The sequence below is a fragment of the Dama dama genome, chromosome 33 (genome assembly GCF_033118175.1).
Source record: "Dama dama isolate Ldn47 chromosome 33, ASM3311817v1, whole genome shotgun sequence".
Taxonomy (NCBI): Eukaryota; Metazoa; Chordata; class Mammalia; order Artiodactyla; family Cervidae; genus Dama; species Dama dama.
This window is the reverse complement of record NC_083713.1, coordinates 10,324,163-10,346,941: the sequence shown is the minus strand read 5'-3', so window position 1 is coordinate 10,346,941 and position 22,779 is coordinate 10,324,163. Positions and strand designations below refer to the sequence as shown.

Genomic DNA, 22,779 nt, shown 5'->3' with positions numbered 1-22,779 from the left:
CACCCTAATACCAAAACCAGACAAAAGCACTAGAAAAAGAAGAAAATTACAGGTCAGTATCACTGATGAACATAGATGCAAAATTCCTCAATGAAATATTAGCAAGCCAAATTTAGCAATATGTTAAATGGATCATACACCATGATCAGATGTAATTTATCTCAGAAGTGCAAGAATGATTCAGTATCCATGCTTCAATCAGTGTGATATACCACATTAACAAATTGAAGGATAAAATTATATGATCATCTCAACTCAACAGGTGCAATAAAAAGCTATTCACAAAATTCAACATTCAAGTATGATTAAAAAAAAACTCTCAACAAAGTAGGTACAGAGAGAATGTACCTCACCTTGATAAAGGCCATTTATAACAATCTCATAGCTAGTATCATACTCAAAGGTGAAAGTCTGACAGATTTTCCTCTAAGATCAGGAACAGGGCAAGATTGCCCACTCTTACCACTTTTATTCAACATAGGATTGTAAGGCTTAGCCACAGCAGTTAGATAAGAAAAAGAATCCAAATTGGAAAGAAGTAAAACTTTCACTCTTTGTGTATGATATGATACTATATATAGAAAATCCTAAAGATGCCCCCAGGAAACTACTAAAACTAATAAATAAATTCAATGAAATTATAAGTTGCAAAATTCACTTTCATAAATCTGTTGCATATCTATACATTCACAGTGAACTATCAGAAAGGGAAATTAAGAAAGCTACCCCATTTACAATTGCATCAAAAAGAATAGAATGCCCAGAAAGAAATCTAACCAAGGAGGTAATAAAAACCTGTACTCAGAAAACTATGATACTGATGATAGAAATTGAAGACTGCAAAAACAAATGGAAAGATAAAACATGCTCATGGATTGGAAGAATCAATATTTTTAAATGACCAGACTTCCCAAAGCAGTTTATGAATCAGTGCAATCCCTATCAAAATACCAGTGCATTTTTCACAGAACTAGAAGAAATAATTCTAAAATCTGTGTGGAAACACAGAAGACAAAATAACCAAAACAGTCTTAACCAAAACAGCTTAAGAAGAACAAAGCTGGAGTTATCATGCTCCTTGATTTTACGCTATACTACAGAGCAGCAGTAATCAAAACAATATGATGTTGGCATGAAACCAGACACAAAGATCACTAGATCTTGGTAGAGAATAGAGTCAGAAATGAACCCAAAAGTATATGGCCAATTGATCTACAACAAAGGAAATAATATACAGGGTAAAGATAGTCTCTTTAGTATATGATGTTGGAAAAATTGGACAGCTACTTGCAAAAGAATCAACTGGACTACTTTTTCACACAATTTACAGAAATAAACTCAAAATGAATAAGACTTACATGTAAGATTTGAAACCATAAAACTCCTAGAAGGAAACATAGGCAGCACACTCATTGGTCTGAGCAATATTTTTTTGGATCTCTTTCTTCACGCAAGAAAACAAAAGCAAAAATAAAGTAATGGGACTACACTAAAAAGCTTTGCACAGCGAGGGAAGCTATCAACAAAATGAAAAGGCTTCCTATCAAATGGAAAAAGGTATTTGTCAACAGTATATCCGATAAGGTAGTTAATATCCAAAATATACAAAGAACTCAGTATCAGAAACAAATAACCTGATTTAAAAATGGCAGAGGGCCTGAGTAGATGTTTTTCCAAAGAAGACATATAGATGACCAACAGACACCTGAAAAGATGCTGAAAATCACCATTCATCAGGGAAATGCAAACCAAAACCACAATGAGATATCACCTCACATCCGTCAGAAAGACTATCATCAAAAAGCAACAAATAACAGTGCTGGGGAGGGTGTGGAGAAAAGGGAAAGTTCACGCACTGCCGTTGGGAATGTAAATTGGTACAGCCACTAAGGAACACAGCATGGAACTTTCTCAAAAAATTAAAAATATAACTATCACTTCACCTATTCCACTTCTGAGTGTTTTTCCAAAGGAAAACACTAACATGACAAAATATTTGGGGCTTCCCTGGTGACTCAGAGGTTAAAGTGTCTGCCTACAATTCGGGAGACCCAGGTTCGATCCCTGGGTTGGGAAGATCCCCTGGAGAAGGAAATGGTAACCCATTCCAGTATTCTTGCCTGGAGAATCCCATGGACGAAGGAGCCTGGTAGGCTAGACAAAATATATGCACCCCTTTGTTCATTGCAGCACTATTTACAATAATCAAGATATGGAAGGACCCTAAATGTCCATTGACAGATAAATGGATAAAGAAGATGTAGTATATATACATGTTGGAATACTACTCAGCCATGAGGAAAGAATGAAACCTTACCATTTGCAACAATATAGATGGATATAGAGGGTTTTATGCTAAAAGAAATAAAAGTGTGAAAGAGAAACTTATGATTTCACTTAAATGCAGAGCCTGTAAAACAAAAGACCACACATAATAAGCCAGAAGACTCACGGAGAACCAATAGGTGATTACCAGAGGGGAGGTGGTGGTGGGATGAAAATAAAAGGAGACAAAACCAAAAACAGTGACTGTGTAAGCTAAATAATGCTAATTAACTTGGTTGATTCACACTGAGTTACAGAATTTGTTAGCTTTGTTATTTCTTTAGATCATATAATATTAACTATGCTAGCTTCTTCCCTGACTATAATAAACTCAAAATTAAATTCATATATTTTATATTTTATCCTTTTGTGCAAATTAAATTGTATCATTACTACAAGATACTCCTGAGACAATCTGTAAGGTCTTCAGCATTGTGGTCTTTAGCTAAATAAAACTGGATTTTAAAAAAAGAATGAATTGCTGATACAATGATAAAACTTGAAAAAGTTATGCTAAGTGAAGAAACCATTCATTCATAAACAACTGTGTATTGTATGATTCCGTTTATATTAAATACCCAAAATAGGCAAATTTATAGCGACAAATTAGTGATGGTCTCAGGCGAAGTGCAGAGACATGCGGAATGACTGCTAATGGGTACAAGGTTTCCTTTTGCATTGGTAAAATTGTTCTAAAAAATTAGATTGTGGTGATTTAGTTGCACAACTGTAAATATACTAAAAACAACTGAATTGTATACTTAAATTGTATCGTGTGTCAATTCTATTGTAATGAAACTTATTTTAAAGAAAAGAAAGAAAAGCAAAGGCTGCTTTGGCTTTCCTAAAGTAATAGACATCCATGTAGTGGTATGACAACCAGCAGTCTTTAAAAACGAAGAGCTAGTTTTCAACGCCATTAGGATTACTTTAGAAAAATGTATTCATTTGTTCACTCCTTCAGCAAATTGCTTATTGGACCCGTCTAAGTACTTGACACTGTTTTTGGTACTACGGATTCAGTCACATTCCCGATTCTTCTTCCTCTTCATATATAGTGAGTCAGCAAATCACATCAAGTCTGTTTCACTTCCTTTAGTCTTATCTCTGTTGTCTTTTACTCTTAGCAGTATGCTTCGTTCTCTTACCCGGTCCAGTATTTCTTAGCCACGGTGTTAATATTAGTAGATTACTAAAGTTTGCACATTTTTTATCTTTTAAAAAATTAGAGAAGTAATCTTGTAAATGTCACTTTTACTGATTTGCATTCCATTGAATTTTTGTGAGTGGAAGCAGCACTGTTATATCTAGTGTGCCAGAAATAGCACACCATCTTCAGTGCCTCTGAGAATATTTTGTGACTCTGAACCTCATCCATTTTGTATGTGCTCAGTAAAATTTGAGATTCTCTGAGTTGGAATATTACAGTCACATTTTTTAATCCATATTGCTTTAGTTTAAGATCTCACTAAATCACTCTTGCCAAAGATCTTTTTTTTTAATTGAAATATATTTTACATGAAACTGTAATTTAAGGTGTATAACATGTTGACTTAATACATTTATATCATAATATGATTGCCATTGTAGCAGTAATTGCATCTCTATCACATTAATTTTTCTTTTTAGTGGTTGGAGTAATTAGGTTTATTAGTCTCTCAGCACATTTGAGCGTTACAACACAATATTGTTGTCTGTATTCACTATACTGTACATTAGATCAGTAGGACTTATTTACTACTCATTGCAAGTCTGTACTCTTAAATAATATCTGTCCTATCCCCCTAACCCTTATGCCCTGGTAACTACCAATTTTACTTTGTTTCTATTAGTTTGTTATTAGATTCTACATAGGAGTGATCAGTTCAGTTCAGTTGCTCAGTCATGTCCGACTCTTTGTGACCCCTTGGACTGCAGCATGCCAGGCTCCCCTGTCCATCACCAACTCCCAGAGCTTGCTCAAACTTATGTCCATCTAGTCAATGATGCCATCCAGCCATCTCATCCTTTGTTGTCCCTTTCTTCTCCTGCCTTCAATCTTTCCCAGCATCAGAGTCTTTTCCAGTGAGTCAGTTCTTCACATCAGGTGGCCAAAGTATTGAAGCTTCAGCTTCAGCATCAGTCCTTCCAATGAATATTCAGGACTGATTTCCTTTAGGATTGATTGGTTGGATCTCCTTGCAGTCCAAGGGACTCTCAAGAGTCTTCTCCAACACCACAGTTCAAAAGCATCAATTCTTTGGCATTCAGCTTTCTTTATAGTCCAGCTCTCACATCGATACATGATTACTAGAAAAACCATAGCTTTGACTAGACAGACCTTTGTCAGCAAAGTAATGTCTCTGCTTTTTAATGTGCTATCTGTGTTGGTCATAGCTTTTCTTCCAAGGAGCAGGCATCTTTTAATTTCATGGCTTCTGTTAACCATCTGCAGTGATTCTGGAGCCTAAGAAAATGAAGTCTCTCATTGTGTCCATTGTTTCCCATCTATTTGCCTTGAAGTGTTGGGACTGGGTGCCATGATCTTAGTTTTTTGTTGAGTTTTAAGCCAACTTTTTCACTCTCCTCTTTCACTTTCATCAAGAGACTCTTTAGTTCTTCTTTACTTTCTGCCATAAGGGTGGTGTCATCTGCACGTCAGATTATTAATATTTCTCCTGCAATCTTGATTCCAGCTTGTGCTTCATTCATCCAGCCTGGCATTTCGCACGATGTATTCTGTATATAAGTTAAATAAGCAGGGTGACAATATACAGCCTTGACCTACTCCTTTCCCAGTTTGCAACTAATCTGTTGTTCCATGTCTGGTTCTTACTGCTGCTTATGAGTAATATCACACAATATTTGTTTTTGTCTCTCTTATCTCACTTAGCAGAAAGTCCTCAAGGTCCAAAGATCTCTTTCTAACATCCATATCTGATCATGGCATTTTTCCCAAGTAGGTTTGTCCATTGATTCTGCCCTGTGGATGAAAGAAACTGTAAAGTTTTTTCTTTGCCTGATGTGCTAGGTCTTTCATGATCTTGTTCTTGTCTGTCTAATATCTGTCTGGCTTCATCTCCAGCAAGGCATGTCTCTATGCTTTCATGCCTGTGCATGTGCTCTCCTACCCATCACAACGCCCTTCCTGTAATTTGTGGGTGTCAGACTCCTCTCAGGTCTCACCACACACACAACTGCCCTGTGAAGTACACTTAGGTTTCATCTACAATGTTCCCACTATATTTTGTATTTGCAGTTTTCATAAAGCATTATAACTATTTTAATACCTCATTCTCCTTTTGTATTTTTAGCTCCTTGAAAGCTTGGACTTTGTCCTCCTATCTTTGTATTCCCAGCTTTTAGAATTACCAGGAATCTAATACAAAGTAGATGTTTAATAAATATTTGCTGAATAAATTTAGAAGTTTCTCCAAAAATTTTAATTTAACCAGAGCATTTATATATTATATGATGAAATTAAAAATTAAAAATACTTATATGACAGCCTATGTTTCCTGGAGCAGTTCCAATTTTAAGGAGTGTAGGTTCTTGAAGTGTTAATGTAGTTAGCAAGATATACTTGATGCTTTTGAACTGTGGTGTTGGAGAATACTCTTGAGAGTCCCTTGAGATCCAACCAGTCCATCCTGAAGGAGATCAGTCCTGGGTATTCACTGGAAGGACTGATGTTGAAGCTGAAACTCCAATCCTTTGGCCACCTGATGTGAAGAGCTGACTCATTGGAAAAGACCCTGCCGCTGGGAAAGATTGAGGGCAGGAGGAGAAGGGGATGACAGAGGATGAGATGGTTTGATGGCATCACTGACTCAACGGACATGGGTTTGGGTGGACTCTGGGAGTTGGTGATGGACAGGGAGGCCTGGCGTGCTGTGGTTCATGGGGTTGCAAAGAGTCGGACACAACTGAGCAACTGAACTGAACTGAGCTGAAGCTATATGTTAATTTAAAAATTTTTAACAACTAATTTTCCTATTTGATTTCATGTAGTTTTTAAAAATTTTCTAATTAAAGTCTTTTTTCCTAATTCAGATCACTTTCAAAACAATAGATAATGAAAAATTGGCATATACAACAGAAAAATACCTAAATTTTAGTTCTGTCATTTTACTGTGCACTTTGGGTCAAATAACTGCACATCTGTATTTATATGAATATTAATTGAAATTTAGAAATCCTTAGGTATAAGGGTTATCAATAATCTTATCAATAATAAGATTAGGGTTGGTACAGACAGACTGTAACTCTCAAAAATATTCTGACTCTAGGATGCTGTGAGAGTAGCTCACAGTCTTTTTAGACTTCTGTTATTCTGGTTTGATTTCTTTGACATGGAGACCCTGCTTTTACTCCTTGTCCTTCTTCTAACAGTAGATTATTTATTTAACTTTAAATGAATTTTTAAAGTAATTTTGAGAATGCATTAGTACTCTCAAGAAACTGGAGATTTCATAACATATCACATATTCATACATGAAAATGCATTTGTCAAAGACACTATTTGAGAATTCCCAATTAGGATCTGGAGTTGGCTCTAACTTATCTTTGACTGGTGAGCAAAGAGATATTGGCAAAGTAAAAGTTTGGAGCCAGAAATGTTAGATGTAAATGAGTCTTTGGGTAAATAACTCTCTTTGAGCCTTAGTTTCCTCATCTGCAAAATGAAATATTAATGCCTGCCTGATATGGTTGTGAAAATTAATGGTTTCTGTGATGGTAGTTAGTGCCTACTAAGTAAATTTTTCATAAATTGTAACTCCTACTTGCTTAGTATTAATAAAACCCTTGGAATAGATAAAAGGGTTTCCTGTTACACTAACTATTGGGTAATTTGTCTTCTTGAGCAGTTGTTACACTGTTTTCCCAAGGAGATTGGTCTTTGAGATTCTAAAAAACAAAAGTGTGTTACAGACGTACAGATCAAGAAGCAGAGTCAGGGACTGTTGTCATCTTGTCCTTTTCTACTATCTCCTGACATACCAGTTAAAGAACAACGTAAATTCATTTGCTTCCCTTTTCATTTTATTATGTATAATATTGTTAGTATTTTTTCCTGCCTACATAGTTTCCTGGTTATGTTAAGGAATTCATTTGGCTAGGATCCTTTGATCTAGCCTGTCAAGAGTGTCTCTCTTTTAAACTTTCTCCACAATCAGATCATTAAATCAGTGTCATTTTACAAATAACCTTTTGTGACAAATAACAAATAACCTTTCTACATTACAAAAAAAAAGAGGGAGAGAGAAAGAACAAACAAAGGAGAATGTCCTCAATCCCCTCCGATTCTACAAGCCTGCTTGTGTGACAGTTTTTCCCTCACTGCTTTCTATTCACGTGTGTCGTCAAGAGCTTTCCTCGATCTACCTGCCTCCAGTTATTATTATCCACTTAGAGCCAAACTTCCTACAAGAGCTGTCCCTTTCATGTGTTTTCCCTATAGGCAATATCCAGTAGCTGAGATTTGGCTTCATTCTCTCTCCTTCTCTGGAACTGCTTTGCCTGCTGGTTGCTAAACCCTGTGGCCATGTCTGTCCTGTGGTGAGCAGGGCCTGCTTCCTCGTTTTGGCACACGGGCTTCTCATCGTGGCGGCTTCTCTCGTTGCAGAGTGCGGGCTCCAGGGCACGGGCTTCTCATCGTGGTGGCTTCTCTCGTTGCAGAGTGCGGGCTCCAGGGCACGGGCTTCTCATCGTGGTGGCTTCTCTTGTTGCAGAGTGCGGGCTCCAGGGCACGGGCTTCTCATCGTGGCACATGGGCTCCTTAGTCCTAGTGCATGGCTTTGTTGCTCTGCGGCCTGTGGGATGTTCGTGAATCAGGGATCAACCTGTGTTTCCCGCGTTGACAGGCAGACTCTTCATCACTGAGCTGCCAGGGAAGCCCTGCTTCCTCCTAAAGAAAACTCCCTTGGTTGGTGCACCATACTGCCCCGTGACGCTCCTTGCCTCTGTGGTCAGTGCTTTCTAGTCTCCTCCTCTTCCCCCGCCTGACTCTGGAATGTTGGTGTTTTCTCCTAAGCCCTTGACACGTTTTCTTTAGGATTTAAGACTCCTGAGTGAATATTTGTTGAATGAATGTGTCTATATATTGATGGTTTCTCGAGATTTGACTATAACTGAACCTCATTAACTGAAAACATGTCAGTATGTTACAACATGCACATCACAGCCACACTTTTGTGCTGTCTCTCTGGGCCATGATTCTCTTAAGCTATCCTCAGTGAAAAAAATACAAGTCCATTATTCAGCCTTTCTGTCTGTGAGGTTTAGTTAGCTTTTTTAAAGTTCTCTGTATATAGATGGTAATTTTGAAAAGCATGCGTTACCCTAAATTCTTATACCAGGTTAACTGTTTACAGAAATTTTATAGCATTGATGTCCGTCCTCAATAAAACAGTAATGTTTACTTGAAGTAGCAATTTAATTTAAATACACTCTGCAATATATATTCTGAAGTTTAGGATTAGAAGGGGGGAGAAAATTAATATTTAATGAAATTGTTTCATGCCAGGCTCTGGCCTGTGTGTTTACCTACATCGTATATTTTCATCTTCCAACACTCTGGGAGATAAATATTCTTAGTCATCTCGTAGAGAAAACAAAATTGAGGTTAAGGTAAGTTAAAATAGATTCTACACTGCAGGATATACAGCTATTGAAACTTGGAACCAGACTTCTCTCAAACTTTATAGCCTGTGGATACCTTATAAATGATGCAGAAAATATAAACTAGGGCTGAATGCTAAATACAGAAATAAATTGTGTAAGTACTTGAGTTTACTCAGTCCAAGTTGTGCTAAAAGTTATCTGTGTCGTTTTGTCCCTAGGCAATTATTTGGCAGAAAACTAGAGTATCAGATCATAAAATGGCTCTCATGTCTGTTCTGGGGACTGCTGTTATGGGCAATATGGAATCCTTTCAGTACCACTGTGAAGAATCTCAGGTATACAACAAAGATGTTCTTTAATTTACCACTGCAGCTGTTTAATTATTTCCTTTTTGTCGGGTTGAGGTGGCAAGAAGTGTGTCTTTAAAAATTTTAATGACAAAGGATGTATAAGCTCATATTAAATCTCTTTTCCCTGCCCTACTTCCTGTTTTTATCTCTTCTGTTTATTGTTTTTAATTTTAAGTATCATGGTTACATTAATTGTTTAAGTGATTTTCAATTTAGAATCTTCATCTCTTTGTTTTCCTCAATGAAAGGGGTTGAGCCCTCTTACCTTTGTTTTCCCTTTCCCACCTTGTATCCCAACTTTATTTTCTTGATCTGTCAGCTCTAGAGAGTCTTCGTGAGTCCCTGTGGTACTGGATGAGGTTATCAACACTCCCAGTCTTACTTGTTCTCTTCAGTCATGCCAGCCCCACTTCCGTGTTATCTAACCTGTTTCTTATGTAACCATCTTTTATTTGAAGATTCATTTTAAAAGTTGAAAACTTATATGGAGTATACATTATTATGACTTCTTTTCTGTTCTATAATTTGTTGCAGTCTCTAGGCTACTAGTTCCCCTCCTATTCTCTTTTACAATATTGAGTTCTTAATAATTATCATTTTATTAGTGTCTTGGATGGAGCTTGTGCTCAATTAATGTATTAAGAATTCTCTCTGCCTAAGGAAAGTAGCCATGATCTGACTTGGGTTCTGTTTTTCAGAGCACCCTTAATAGTTGTTTAATAGTTTAGACACTAGTGCCACTTTAGACTGGCCCTCTTGGCTGACTTGGGATAGTAAGGGTACTGTCTAAATTTTTCTGGGCTCTCTGTGGTTTCCTAGGACTTTGTTGCCCATGCTGGTAACCCAGGAAGCTGTGACAGGAGATTCAGACGTGCTGTGTTGTGCTTCAGAGAGTCTACCTGTCACAGTTTGGTCTGAAGACCAGCAGCATCAGCATTGCTTGGAAACCTTTGACAGATTGAGTAGGGGACAGAGGTCTTTACTTTGGTAAAGGAGTACAAGGACAGCAGCACGGAAGTGAGCTGGGATATTTTATCAAGTTTTCAATGTGGTAAGGTTAAGAATATTTGTGTGAGCATTTGGAGGGGAAAGAAATAAAGGCTGTACATCTATATCTTAGCATCACTGGTGTATGTTGTGTAGATGGGAATGAAATTACCCGGATGGAATAGAGAGCAAGAAAAGGAGGTCTGTTGATGAGACTGAGGGAGACTATCACCCTTATAGGCTGTAAGCAAAGGGAGAGGAAGTCCCACTAAAGAGGAAGTTTCAGAGAGGAAGCAGAAAATCCAAAAGAGAAGGCTGAAACAGTGTCGTGCTTCCAAAGGAGAGAGTTCCCATTGGTGTCAGGGTCTGCAGAGAGTCAAGTAGACACTCAGTAGAAGTAAGTGTCTGTTGGAGTTGGTCATTGAGGTAGAAGCTAGAGGATAGAAGGCTGGAGATGAAGGGAGGGAGAGAAGGGTTCATAGTTGAACAACAATCAGGGGAGTATTATTTGTTTATATTTTGCCTTTGATTTTTGTTTTGCTTTTTACTTGAGTAATACTTGGGTATGGAATCTTATAAGGCCTATCTAATTTTTTATTTTGTTGCACTGATTTGGTCTCTTACAAAGATTTTTCTCCCTACAAGCTAGCCTGATTTTCACTTTTTGTAATATTTTATAAGACTTTGCCATTTGATTTTAGTTTTCCATATAACTTACTGTGTGTTAGTTCTTAAGGTTATCTATCTTAAGCCATTTTTAAAGCTCAAGTATTTGGAAGTAATACTATTTATTAAGTGGCCAACAAGATGGTGTGAAGGAAAAACACTAGCAATCTTACTGATGTTTTCTTCATTTTAATCCTTATTCTTACCTATTCTGGTTTTTTTTCTCCCATCAACAAGCCCAGTAAGTCTTTCAAAGGCTGAACAGCTTTCCCTGAAGCTCAGCAGGTGCTTTAAGAAGGCTCTCATATTACTTGGTAAATTATGCAACCATTTATAAGGGTTGTGAAGTTTTATAGTTAATTAAGTAGTTTCATTTTATAATGGATTATCTAGCTCTGTGTATTAACTTTTTTTAATTGGCACAGTTTGGCGCTGTGACAATAACGCACTTAGTGCTCTAAAGTTGGTAATGCATCCATCTCCTTGAACACTTATTCCCAAGGGCAGGGGTGGCCACAGACATAGGTGGCAGCCTGCGGCCTGTGTGGGTAAGGAGCCTCATGGTTTCTGCTTAACTAAAAATAGCAAAGCCCCTGACACTCTTGCTTTTTTAAACCTAAGCAGAAAATTTCTCATTATTACTGTTTCTTAACAGGTTAATAAAACATCTGATTCCAGTTGTTTCAGATAAGAGATGATTATAGGCCTGCATTTTTAATAATTTGACCAAGATCATATTAGTAGTGCAGCCGGAGTTTAAACCATGTCAATCTGGCTCTATGCTGTATTCCTAACAGTTCTTTGTATTATCTCTAAAAGTAGTAGCATTTTCCTTGCTTTCTGTTCCCTAAATCTCTCTCCCTTCTCATTGGTATTTTTTCTAGGATCCTTCTTTATTTTACCTCTCCTTTTCATAGATTTGTGAAATAGTTCTCTAAACAAAAATGAAGATAATGTACAACATTGCGATGTGTCAAAGAGTAAGAGATCTTTTTTCCCCTCAGTAATGAAAACCTAGTCAGATTGACTTCCTGGCATACTCAAAGATAGAAACAGCTACTTCTTTACAGAAAATGGTGGCTGAAAAGAAAAGGATAAATAGCCAGAGGAAAGTTACAATGTAAGGGAAGAAATTTTTTTGAAAATAGTAGGAGATAGGGTTGAGCAGAGAGCAGCAGTATTTATACTGTATGTCCTGTGACAATAAGATGTGTAGTCATGGAACTTTAATGAATGCCAATTTTCCCTTAAAATTGAAAGAAGGGAGAGTTAGATGCTGAGAACACCAATTGAACATGCTTCAGTAATTTAAGTTTAATGCTCATGACATGGTTATCAAGTAGTATATGGCTCTTTAGACCTTAAAATGAAAATCCATTTGTTAATTTTTTTTTATACCTTTAAATGTATATACCAGATCCATGGAAATCATGTTTACTGTTGACATTGCATATAAGTTCTATAATTATTTATTACAATTATAGATTTTCCTAAGTGGATTTCTTCCAAAGCATGATGCAGACCACTCTTGCACAAGTCTTTCAACCCCAGAAAGGAGTTTCATCTTTATAAACAGTCGACCAGTACACCAAAAAGATATATTGAAGGTAATCTTTTTAAGAAAAAAGTAATTTGTCAGCTTCTTATAAGGACTACTTGTAAAAATTTGTTCTAAAATAAGGAAAAGAAAAAATAGATATAATATGGGGCTTCCCTAGTGGCTCAGATGATTAAGAATCTGCCTGCAATGTAGGAGACCTGGGTTCAATCCCTGGGTTAGGAAGATCCCCTGTAGTAGGGAATGGTTACCCACTCCAGTATTCTTGCCTGGAGAATTCCATGGATAGAGGAGCCTGGCAGGCTACAAAGAGTCAGACACAACTGAACAACTAACACTTCACTTTCACTTTTCACCTTACATATGACTCTTGACAACAATTCTGTGGTGAATTATTATCCTTATTTATAGTGAAGAAGGTCTTCTCTTGTGGCTCAGCTGGTAAAGAATCCTCCTGCAGTGCGGGAGACCTGGGTTTGATCCCTGGGTTGGGAAAATCCCCTGGAGAAGGGAAAGGCCACCCACTCCAGTATTCTGGCCTGGAGAATTCCATGGACTGTATAGTCCTAGGGGTTGCAAAGAGTCAGACATGACTGAGCGACTTTCACTTTCACTTTCATAGTGAAGAAACTGAATTGTTACTGACTACCTTAGACCACAAAGCCAAGAAGTAACAGAATTTGAATTTGAACCCAGGACTTTGAAAACATCCATGACACTGTGATCTTTTCCATGAAGTCAGTTGCATTGGATGCATGCTTGCACTTCATGTTAAGTAAATTCAAAGCCTCTAAATGAGCATTAGTATTTAAATACTACTTTTCCTAATAAACAGTTACATCCACTCAGTTTCTCAGTTGAATATGCATCTTCTGGTGGTATTTTAAGGATATTACTTAAATAATCCTATCTTTATTTATAAATACTTTAAAGAATAATAATACTTTAGTATATTTCTGTCATTTTTTGTCTTCATTACATGTATTTCTAGCTAATCCGACATTATTACAATCTGAAATGTCTAAAGGAATCTACTCGTTTGTATCCCATTTTCTTTCTGAAAATTGACGTTCCAACAGCTGATGTAGATGTGAATTTAACACCTGATAAAAGTCAAGTATTGTTACAGAATAAGGTAACCTTTTCCAGATAATTTTTTGTATTAAATTATTTATAAACTTATGCAGTCCTAGCCATTTTCATGTGAAAAAGATTTACTTTTCTGTATAGATTTTTTAATATTATTTCCATAATTTCCCCTAATACTTGTTAATTTGTATTTTTAGGAATCTGTTTTAACCGCTCTTGAAAATCTGATGATGACTCGTTATGGATCACTACCTAGTACAAATTCTTATGAAAGTAATAAAACAGATGTTTCCTCAGCTGACATGGTTGTTAGTAAAACAACAGAAACAGATGTGCTTCTTACTGAGATGGAAACATGTGGAAATAATTATCCAAATGTTGATACTTCAGCCATTCCTTTCCAAAATGATGTGCATAATGATAAATTTGGGGAAAACACTGATTATTGTTTAAATCGTCAGGTACATATTGGTGACCATTATGATGATCATTTTAATAGTGAAAATTCTAGCATTGATAAGAATGATGGAAATACATTTAAAGAAATCCCAAAGAATAATTCATCTTGTGAAGACACCCAAGAGGAGTATAGTGAAACTTGTTCTGTGGATTCTGTTGAGCAAGCCCAATCAGCAAATGGCAGTAAAGGCCATAGAGATGAGAGTGGGAAAAAGGAAGAAGCAGCAGTTCCTGAGAAGTCTTTGGAAATTTGTGTAGATGACTGGAGCAAGGGAAATATGCTTAATTCTAGAGGAGAAAACATTGAACCTGTGAAAATTTTAGTGCCTCAAAAAAGTTTAGTGAGTAATGTAAGTAGTAATAATAGTAATACAAGTCCTGAACAAAAGAATCTCTGTGAAAGTTCCTGTAACAAAAAATCAAACGTGGTAGATAACAAATCTGGACAGCTTACAGCTTATGATTTAATTAGCAATCGAGTAATCAAGAAGCCCATGTCAGCAAGCGCCCTTTTTGTTCAAGATTGTCGTGCCCAGATTCTCACAGACAATCCCAAGACCAGCTTGGAAGATGCAGCATTGCAAAGTGAAGAACTGTGGAAGACATTGAGTGAAGAGGAAAAACTGAAGTAAGTTTCCAGAGCTCTCATGTGACCTGAATGCTAGGATATTTCCATTCTATATGACTCACTGGGTTGAAAAAGCTTCTTTTTCTTCTTATTTATGGAAAAGCAGAATGGAAAATACCTTTTGGCTTGTCCTAGAGTACCTTTTTGGCATCACTTTTTTGGGGGTTAATTTAGAAATTTTTACGTTTTTTTTTTTTTTTTTCTTGTTTTTTATTTTGGTACAAAAAAGCAACTTTCTGGTTTAAGTTTGTAATTAAAAGTTTTACATTCTTAAGACTACCATTTTCTTCTATTTCTTTTTTATACTAATCTTTCTATTACAGGACTTTTTAAAACTTTTCTATTAGAACTGTTAGAACAGGGTTTCTTTTTTAATATCTTGAATATTCCCTTTTTAAACTGCTCTTTAAAACATGTAACAATACAAAAAGTATAACATTGTTGCAGATTTAATTTAGTGATCTTAATACTCTTCCTATTCAGTATAACTCAAAAGACTTTCTTCTAAAATCTTTTATTTATTGCCAACTTAAAACTATGGTGGGTTTGGAGGGGTAGGTAAATAGGTGGTTTGATCTCTTATTAAAAAGCTACATATTTTTTGCCATTTTTAGATCAAATGATCTGAATAAACTAAAAAAAATATGGTTGTTTCAGGTTGACCGAAGGCACTTGGCTATAATCACAGGATGTCATGTTTTGAGTGATTTAGCTCACCAGAAAATGAAAGAGTGCAATTATAGTTCCAATCATATATTATTACCTAAGGCATCTCAATACTGTGTCAGACATCTGGGAAAACTTTTAAATGTAACTGGTCATCCGGAGTTTATATTTGCTGATAAACTACATGGATACTTGACCAATTGTTTTTCTTTTTTTATTAGCTTATTCAGTCTTATAAAAACACTATCAATATTAAAGTAATAAAGATCACTATTAACACCAATAGGCAAAACCAAGTTAACTTCTACCTTTTTATTTTTTTTAGTGGGGATGGTGGTTGTGTTTTTTCTCTTAACATATATATATATGACATATATATATTTTAATATGTATCTATAAAAGATAGACATATTCTTTTAGTTAGTTTATTTAAGCTTTTATTTTGCATGAAGATATAGTTAGTGAACAGTGCTTTGATAGTTTCAGGTGAACTGCAAAGCGATCCAGCCGTATATACACATGTATCCCTTCTCTCCCAGACTCCCCTCTCATCCAGGCGGCCACATAACATTGAGTAGAGTTTCATGTGCTATACAGTAGGTCCTTGCTGGTTAAGATACTTTTACTTTAAGTAGAGCCGTAATACAATTGTCATCACTTTCTAAAACATGAATTTCTTAATCTTCAGTGTTCAAATTTGATTATTTCCTAAGTGTCAAATTTTAAAAGTTAAGTCAAGATGCAAATGCAAGTTACACATTATTATTATTATTATTATTAGTTTTACCTAAATGACACATCCAATTTAAAAATGAGAGCATTTAAGTTTTAATACAGCAAGCCCATGAAAATTAAATTGCATTGATCAGGAAGTGATGAATTTAGAGTTGTCTAAGAATAGAGAAAAAAAAGCATAGGTGTTCCCAGTTCTCATGGAAGTAGGTACAGTGCAGCAGCTCAAGGTAGCTATTCCCTTTCAGCCTCAAAAGAGCAGTTATTACCCTAGTTTCAGCATTGTTTCTCCTTGCAGGCCCCAAGGTGTTAAGATCTAAGGGTTATGGTTAATAGACCTCATCTAAAAATGATCAGGCAGTATTCTGGAATTCAAAGTTTTCTCTTATTGCCATAAGGTAAACAGAAGAGCATTGTTGAAGACCTCTGAAGCTACACCTGGCTTCAAACCTCAGTTCCTCTCTTTTCTAGCATTATGTAAAAATGTGTGCACAGTAACTTTGGGTTGTTGTGAGGATTAAATATGATATATTATGTGTTATAAATGACTAGCACATAATAAATAATGTTCATGATGTTAATCAGAGTTTTTAATCTGTGAAAGGAAATTTCTCTCGTGATTGACATTATTTTTCATTTGCTTATTCAAGATTAAATTTAATTTGGAGGTCAGAAATAGAAACCTTGTGGAGAAAATTTAGGTTTCTTGGGATCAGAGAGCTTAGTACATGTCACAGAAAGCTCTATTAGAATCTTCCAGAGCCAGAGTCTGACAATCATGGCAGACCAGGTTGAAAATCATGATTAGTGAAAAGGTAGAGCAAAAATGTTTAACACTCAAGAATTGCATTAACTACCATTTCTCTTCTAGTCTTTACCTTAGAATTCTTTTCCATGGTCTTAAGTTCTACAAGGAGTGTTAAGGAATATGAGAGCAGTCTCCTACAGATAATCAGTCCTTCCATCTATTCTTTTTCTTTTCTTTTTTCTCTTGTCTCCAGTTTTTTTCCCCATCCTTTTTCCTCCGTTTTTTTCTTTCTTCCTTCTCTTCCTTTCCTCTCCGGTCTTTTTTTTCCTTATTTCTTTCAGTTAGGAAATACTTAAGCTTCCCTGGCCAGACAGTAAAGCGTCTGTCTACAATGCAGGAGACCTTGGTTCAATCCTTGGATTGGGAAGATCCCCTGGAGAAGGGAATGGCAACCCACTCCAGGTCTCTCGCCTGGAAAATCCCATGGGATGGAGGAGTGTGGTAGGCTCCATGGGTCGCAGAGTCGGACACGACTGAGCAACTTCACTTTCACTTTCAGGAAATACTGAGAACATTCTGTGTACAAGGCCGGTGTACTCTAGCTAATCATTTCAGATACAGTGATAAATGATAAATAAAATATACTTTCACTAATCAAAGTGCAATCTTAAAGAAGCAAGAGTTATGAAAACACTTAGCAGTTAGACTTAATCATATCTATAGGACAGGAGATACTTCCTGAATAGAAATTGATCAGGATGGTGTAGAGAATTTTCTGTGTAGAACAGCTAGAAGGAAGACAGTGTTATTGAGGAATGGAATGTATTATGAGGGAGTGTGGTAAAGAAGGGCTTCCCTGGTGGCTCAGCCAGTAAAGAATCCATCTGCAATGCAGGAGACCTGGCTTCAGTCCCTGGGTTGGGAAGATCCTCTGGAGAAGGGAACAGTTACCAAAAACAAAGATCCTGGGATCCAGTCAGGTCAGATCATGGAAGGTTTGAAGAGTTTTGAATAAGACCTAGGATCAGGGTTTTCTACCAACAGCTTAGGATAGAGTTACAGTAGAAGGTTCCTACATTTTATATTTTTTCCTTCCTGGATTCCTCACCCCACCCCACCTTGCTTTCCTCTTTTCCTCTAGTGGATTAGAAACCACTTTGTCCTCCTACTAGTATCTCAGTCAGTTGACTTGAACTTTTGTTTGTAGTAGCCATGAATATTTCTACTTAGAATAACTAAGAATAATATTGTAATTGGGATAATATTGAAAATGGTAAATAAACTTTGTAATTACATGTAATCTTGAGACAGAGACACTTGAGTTGGTTAGTGATAAATCAGAATTAGTATTTTTCATTTATTACTAAATCCCTTAATGACATAAAGTCAAAGATAACAGCTGTTTTTACTTAATATTTACTTAATATTCCTTTGGACATAACTTTTTATATTTCCCAAGGGACTAATTGACTTCTTGAATAAATCAAAAGATTAGTATCATGTGTGAAAATTTGCACATTATAATTAATTACAAATGGTAACCTTCATCTTGAACTCACTCCACTGTAGGAGAAAAATTTGTATTTGAATCTCCAGGGGCTAAAAATACATACTTATAGTACTAATTGAAGGTAAACTATATTGAAAACTTTGTGCATTGTAACTTAGAATTTCAGATTCTAAGTGGAAATGGAAGAAAATAATATTAATAATTATGAACATGGCCTGCCTAGTCAGCAACTATAAGAAGCATTTTTCATTTACCTAGTTTACAGTGAAATAAAGTCTTTTTTTTTACATTCTTATCCAGCTAATATTTCTTTATTCAACAAATACGTACTGAGTACAGACTATACAATGTGCATGTCTCTTGTGTTTTAGTCTCACTTTCTACATTTTATACCATTCTCCCAATAGTATTATTTTTATTTTCTAATACATACCTATTCAAATTTCTCCTTTAAAACGTATGTATGTTACCTACAATAGAACTCAACCAGTTTCTTAAGAGTTTCTAAAGATCAGAATTACATTCTGTAGTCTGCATTTAAAAATGCATTTAAAAATCTTTTTAGCAAGGTAGCTTAAATAATTACCACTCTTTAATCAACTGTGTGCCCCATTCATTATAAGATAGGTGTTTCTTGATAGAAAATAATGATACCATATATTTATTATCATTTACTAGGTTCCAGGAACTATTCTTAAGTACCTAAAACATTTTAACCCATTTTATTCCTCACATCAAAGCTATGAAGTATTTAAGATGTATATTATCTAGATATTACAGATGAGCCTACTGAAACACAGGAAAGTTAATACATTGTGTTGAGCTGCTAAATGGCAAAGACAAGCCAGGCAGTCTGTCTCTGAGGTCTATGCTCTTAGCCAGTACAATTTGCTGAATACAAATAGCGGTTCTTAGTTCTAGATTTGTATTAGAATCAGCCATGGAGCTCTGTAAAAACACTACTGCCCAAACTCAGCCTGTGTATGGAGAATTGGAAACTCTGAGAGTGAGACCAGTAGAAAAGGGATGATATAACAACTATACAAGACTGTTTTTGGCCCTAGAAGTTCATTTAATCCCTGTTATTATTAATCAGAATAGAAAAAAATCATTTAACTTTTTAATCCAGTATAATTTTAAAAGGTCCATTATCTTGGACCTTTGTGTTCAGTTTATTTGAACTTAGTTTGTTTTTTTTTTTTAATTGCTGACTCTAAAATGAGAAATAGTAACTGAAAAAATTAACATTTAGCTATAAAACTAAATTATAAATTTAATCATATAATTTTTATTTCGGGCATTACTATTAGACTGACCTTAATTTTATTAGTATATAATTACTAGGGCTTCCATAGTGGCTCAGTGGTAAAGAATCCTCCTGACGATGCAGGAGAAGTGGCTTTGATCCCTGGGTCGGGAAGAGCCCCAGGAGAAGGAAATGGCAACCCACTCCACTATTCTTGCCTGGGAAATCCTGTGTTCAGAGGAGCCTGGCGGGCCAGTCCATGGGCTTACAAGAGTAGGACAGGACTTAGTGACTAAACAATATGATTACCAAGTGTATGTAAGTTTTGTTGTGCTCAGAGCATCGTTTCTTCTATGTTGATGTTACACCACATATTTAAGGAATTCTTCAGGTCTAAAATTGACTCCTTATTTTATTTAATTATTTCTTTTTTTTTTTTTTTCCTTTTTAGTTTCCTGTACCTTAAATGATTTTTAAAACTGGGTAAAATTTAGCTGCTGTGACGTGCATAGATCTGAATTGTATGTAGATAGTTCAGTGCATTTTCACGTGTGCACACCGATGAAACCACCACCACAAACAAAATACAGAACATCTTCAGCCCAGAAGGTTCATTAATGTCACGTAGAAGCGAGTCACCACTTGCAGCCACTATTTTGATTTGTCACATTAGTTTCGTTTTGCCAGTACTTGAACTTCTTATATATAAAATCATAATGATACGTACTCCTTTGTGTCCAGCTTCCCCCAACAAAATGTTTTTGAGGTTTTCATTCATGTTTGTTGAATGTATCCGTATACTTTATTCTTTTTAATTGATGAATAGTACTCAGTTGTGTAAGTATACCACAATTTGTTTTCTCAGTCTCCAGCTGATTAAAATTGTGTTCTTTCCAGATTCTGGATACTATTAATTAAGCTGTGTTGTTTAGTTTCTGAATATTTGGAGTTTTTCTAAATGTCGTATTGCTGTGCTGTGTGTGATGAGTAGCTTAGACATGTCTTACTCTTTGTGACCTCTTAGACTGTAGCCCACCAGGCTTCTCCATCTGTGGGATTTTCCAGGCAAGAATACTGGAGTGAGTTGCCATTTCCTACCTCAGAGGATCTTCCCGACCCAGGAAACAAACCTACATCTTTTTTGTCTCCTGCATTGGCAGGCAGATTTGTTATCACTGTGCCACCTGGGAAGTCCACTAATTTATTAATTTTATCATGGACAGGTAAAATGCTGTTAGATTTAAATCTTTTTAAATTTATTGAGAATCAAGCCCAGCAGCATATCTTGAAGAATGAACATCTAAAAAGAATCTGAATTCTATAGTTAGATGTAGTGTGCTAAAGTGACAAGTCAAGATAGTTGGTACTATCACTAAAATGTTCTTAAGGCTTTACTTATTTTTGTATTTTGGTCTAACTGTCATTTCCTAAGGGAGGGACACTAAAGTCCCCAACTGTGATTCTGGATGTGTCTCTACTTTTAGATCTGTAAGTTTTTGCTTCTCATAATTTGAAACTCTTTTCTTAGATCCATGCATATTTGTGATTGGTTTACCTTCCTAATGAACCCTTTTGTGATTATAGCATGTTCTTCTTTAATCTGTGATATTATTTCTTGTTTTGAAATTGATTTCTGTTATATTACTATAGCTGCTCTTTTTTTATGCTTACAATTTGCATGGTTTATCTTTTCCAGTCCTTTCCTTTCTTTCTTTTTTTATTTATTTTTATTAGTTGGAGGCTAATTACTTTACAGTATTGTAGTGGCTTTTGCCATACATTGACATGAATCAGGCATGGATTTACATGTGTTCCCCATCCCGATCCCCCCTCCCACCTCCCTCCCCATCCGATCCCTCTGGGTCTTCCCAGTGCACCAGCCCTGAGCACTTGTCTCATACATTCAGCCTGGGCTGGTGATCTGTTTCACCCTTGATAGTATACTTGTTTCAATGCTATTCTCTCAGAACATCCCACCCTCGCCTTCTCCCACAGAGTCCCAACATTCCTTTACTTTCAAACTATCTGTCCAACCCAGCTCCTTTCACATTGCTACTTCTGCCCTGTATCTTGGAGTATATGAGATCTTGTATGTGCCATTTTAGAGTGGAATTTCCTTCAGCCCTCTGGCTCTCTTGAAAGTAAGCCCCACTAACCTTCAGAGCCATACACTCTGGGCCTCTCTTCTTGTGCAGGCCCCTGAGCTAGGATCCCTGTGTGGGGCTTGGAGCCTGTGCTTCTAATGTGATGAATATTATCCTCCTGTTGGTGGATCAGAGCTTCTCTGGTGGCTCAGTGGTAAGGAATCCACCCACCAATGCAGGAGACACAGGTTCAATCCCTGGGTGGGGAAGATCCCTTTGAGGAGGGAATGGCAATCCACTCCAATATTCGCGCCTGGAGAATCCCATAGACAGAAGACCACGGTCCATGGGGTGGCAGAGTCGGACATGACTTAGTGACTGAGCAGACACGCGTTCTGGGGTTATGGGTCTTGATTATGCCATGACTGTTCCACCCATGCCATTGTGGTTACTTCTTTCTGTCTTTAGTTGTAGAAAATCTCTGCTGGTCTTTAGTTCATTCTAATTGATAATTACTGTGTGTGTGTGTGTATTAGTCACTCAGTCGTGTCTTACTCTTTACAACCCCATGGACTGTACTTGTAATTTTGTTGTGCCTATGGCAGGCGATCTTCTGGAGGAGGGCAGATACTCCAGTATTCTTGCCTGGAGAATCGCATGGACAGAGGAGCCTGGTGGGCTGCAGTCCATAGGGTGGCAGACAGTCAGACGTGACTAAAGTGACTGAGCACACATGTATGGGAGGAGATGAGCTCAGGATCTTCCTACTCTACTTTGTTGGCCACACCTTTGCACCTCTGAATTTTGCTTTTCAAATTCTGTCTGCTGGTCTCTGACTTTCAAATACAATAGTCTGTGTAATGTAATAATTGATACGGTTTTGTTTTGGTCTACCAGTTTTCCTGTTCCTTCTCAGTTTTGTTTCTCTGTTCCTCGTTTGGGGAGAGAGACACCTCTTTAGGGCTGCATGAATGTAATTTCATATTTAATTTTAAATTCCTTTATTGGCTTTGCCAGATTTTTTGCTTTGGGGAATATATTATACATCCTTAATTTATCATAATCTGCCTGATCAAGGCATGGCTTTGACTATGTATACCTTTGTCAGCAATGTGACATCACTTCTTT

At 36.5% G+C, this 22,779-nt stretch overlaps 1 protein-coding gene across 5 annotated transcripts in view; it reads left to right on the top strand.

The window, feature by feature from the left end:
• The window catches only part of PMS1 (PMS1 homolog 1, mismatch repair system component), a 115,587-nt gene that overhangs the window by 78,148 nt on the left and 14,660 nt on the right, over positions 1 to 22,779 (top strand). For all 5 annotated transcript variants that reach the window (XR_009691771.1, XM_061135445.1, XM_061135443.1 and 2 more), the window contains exons 6-9: positions 9,147 to 9,263; positions 12,416 to 12,538; positions 13,481 to 13,624; positions 13,776 to 14,665. Coding sequence is in view for 4 of the 5 variants with exons in the window: in XM_061135445.1 (XP_060991428.1) it covers positions 9,147 to 9,263; positions 12,416 to 12,538; positions 13,481 to 13,624; positions 13,776 to 14,665 (1,274 nt within the window). In the remaining variant the exon portion in view is untranslated. The remainder of the gene's footprint in view (positions 1 to 9,146; positions 9,264 to 12,415; positions 12,539 to 13,480; positions 13,625 to 13,775; positions 14,666 to 22,779) is intronic.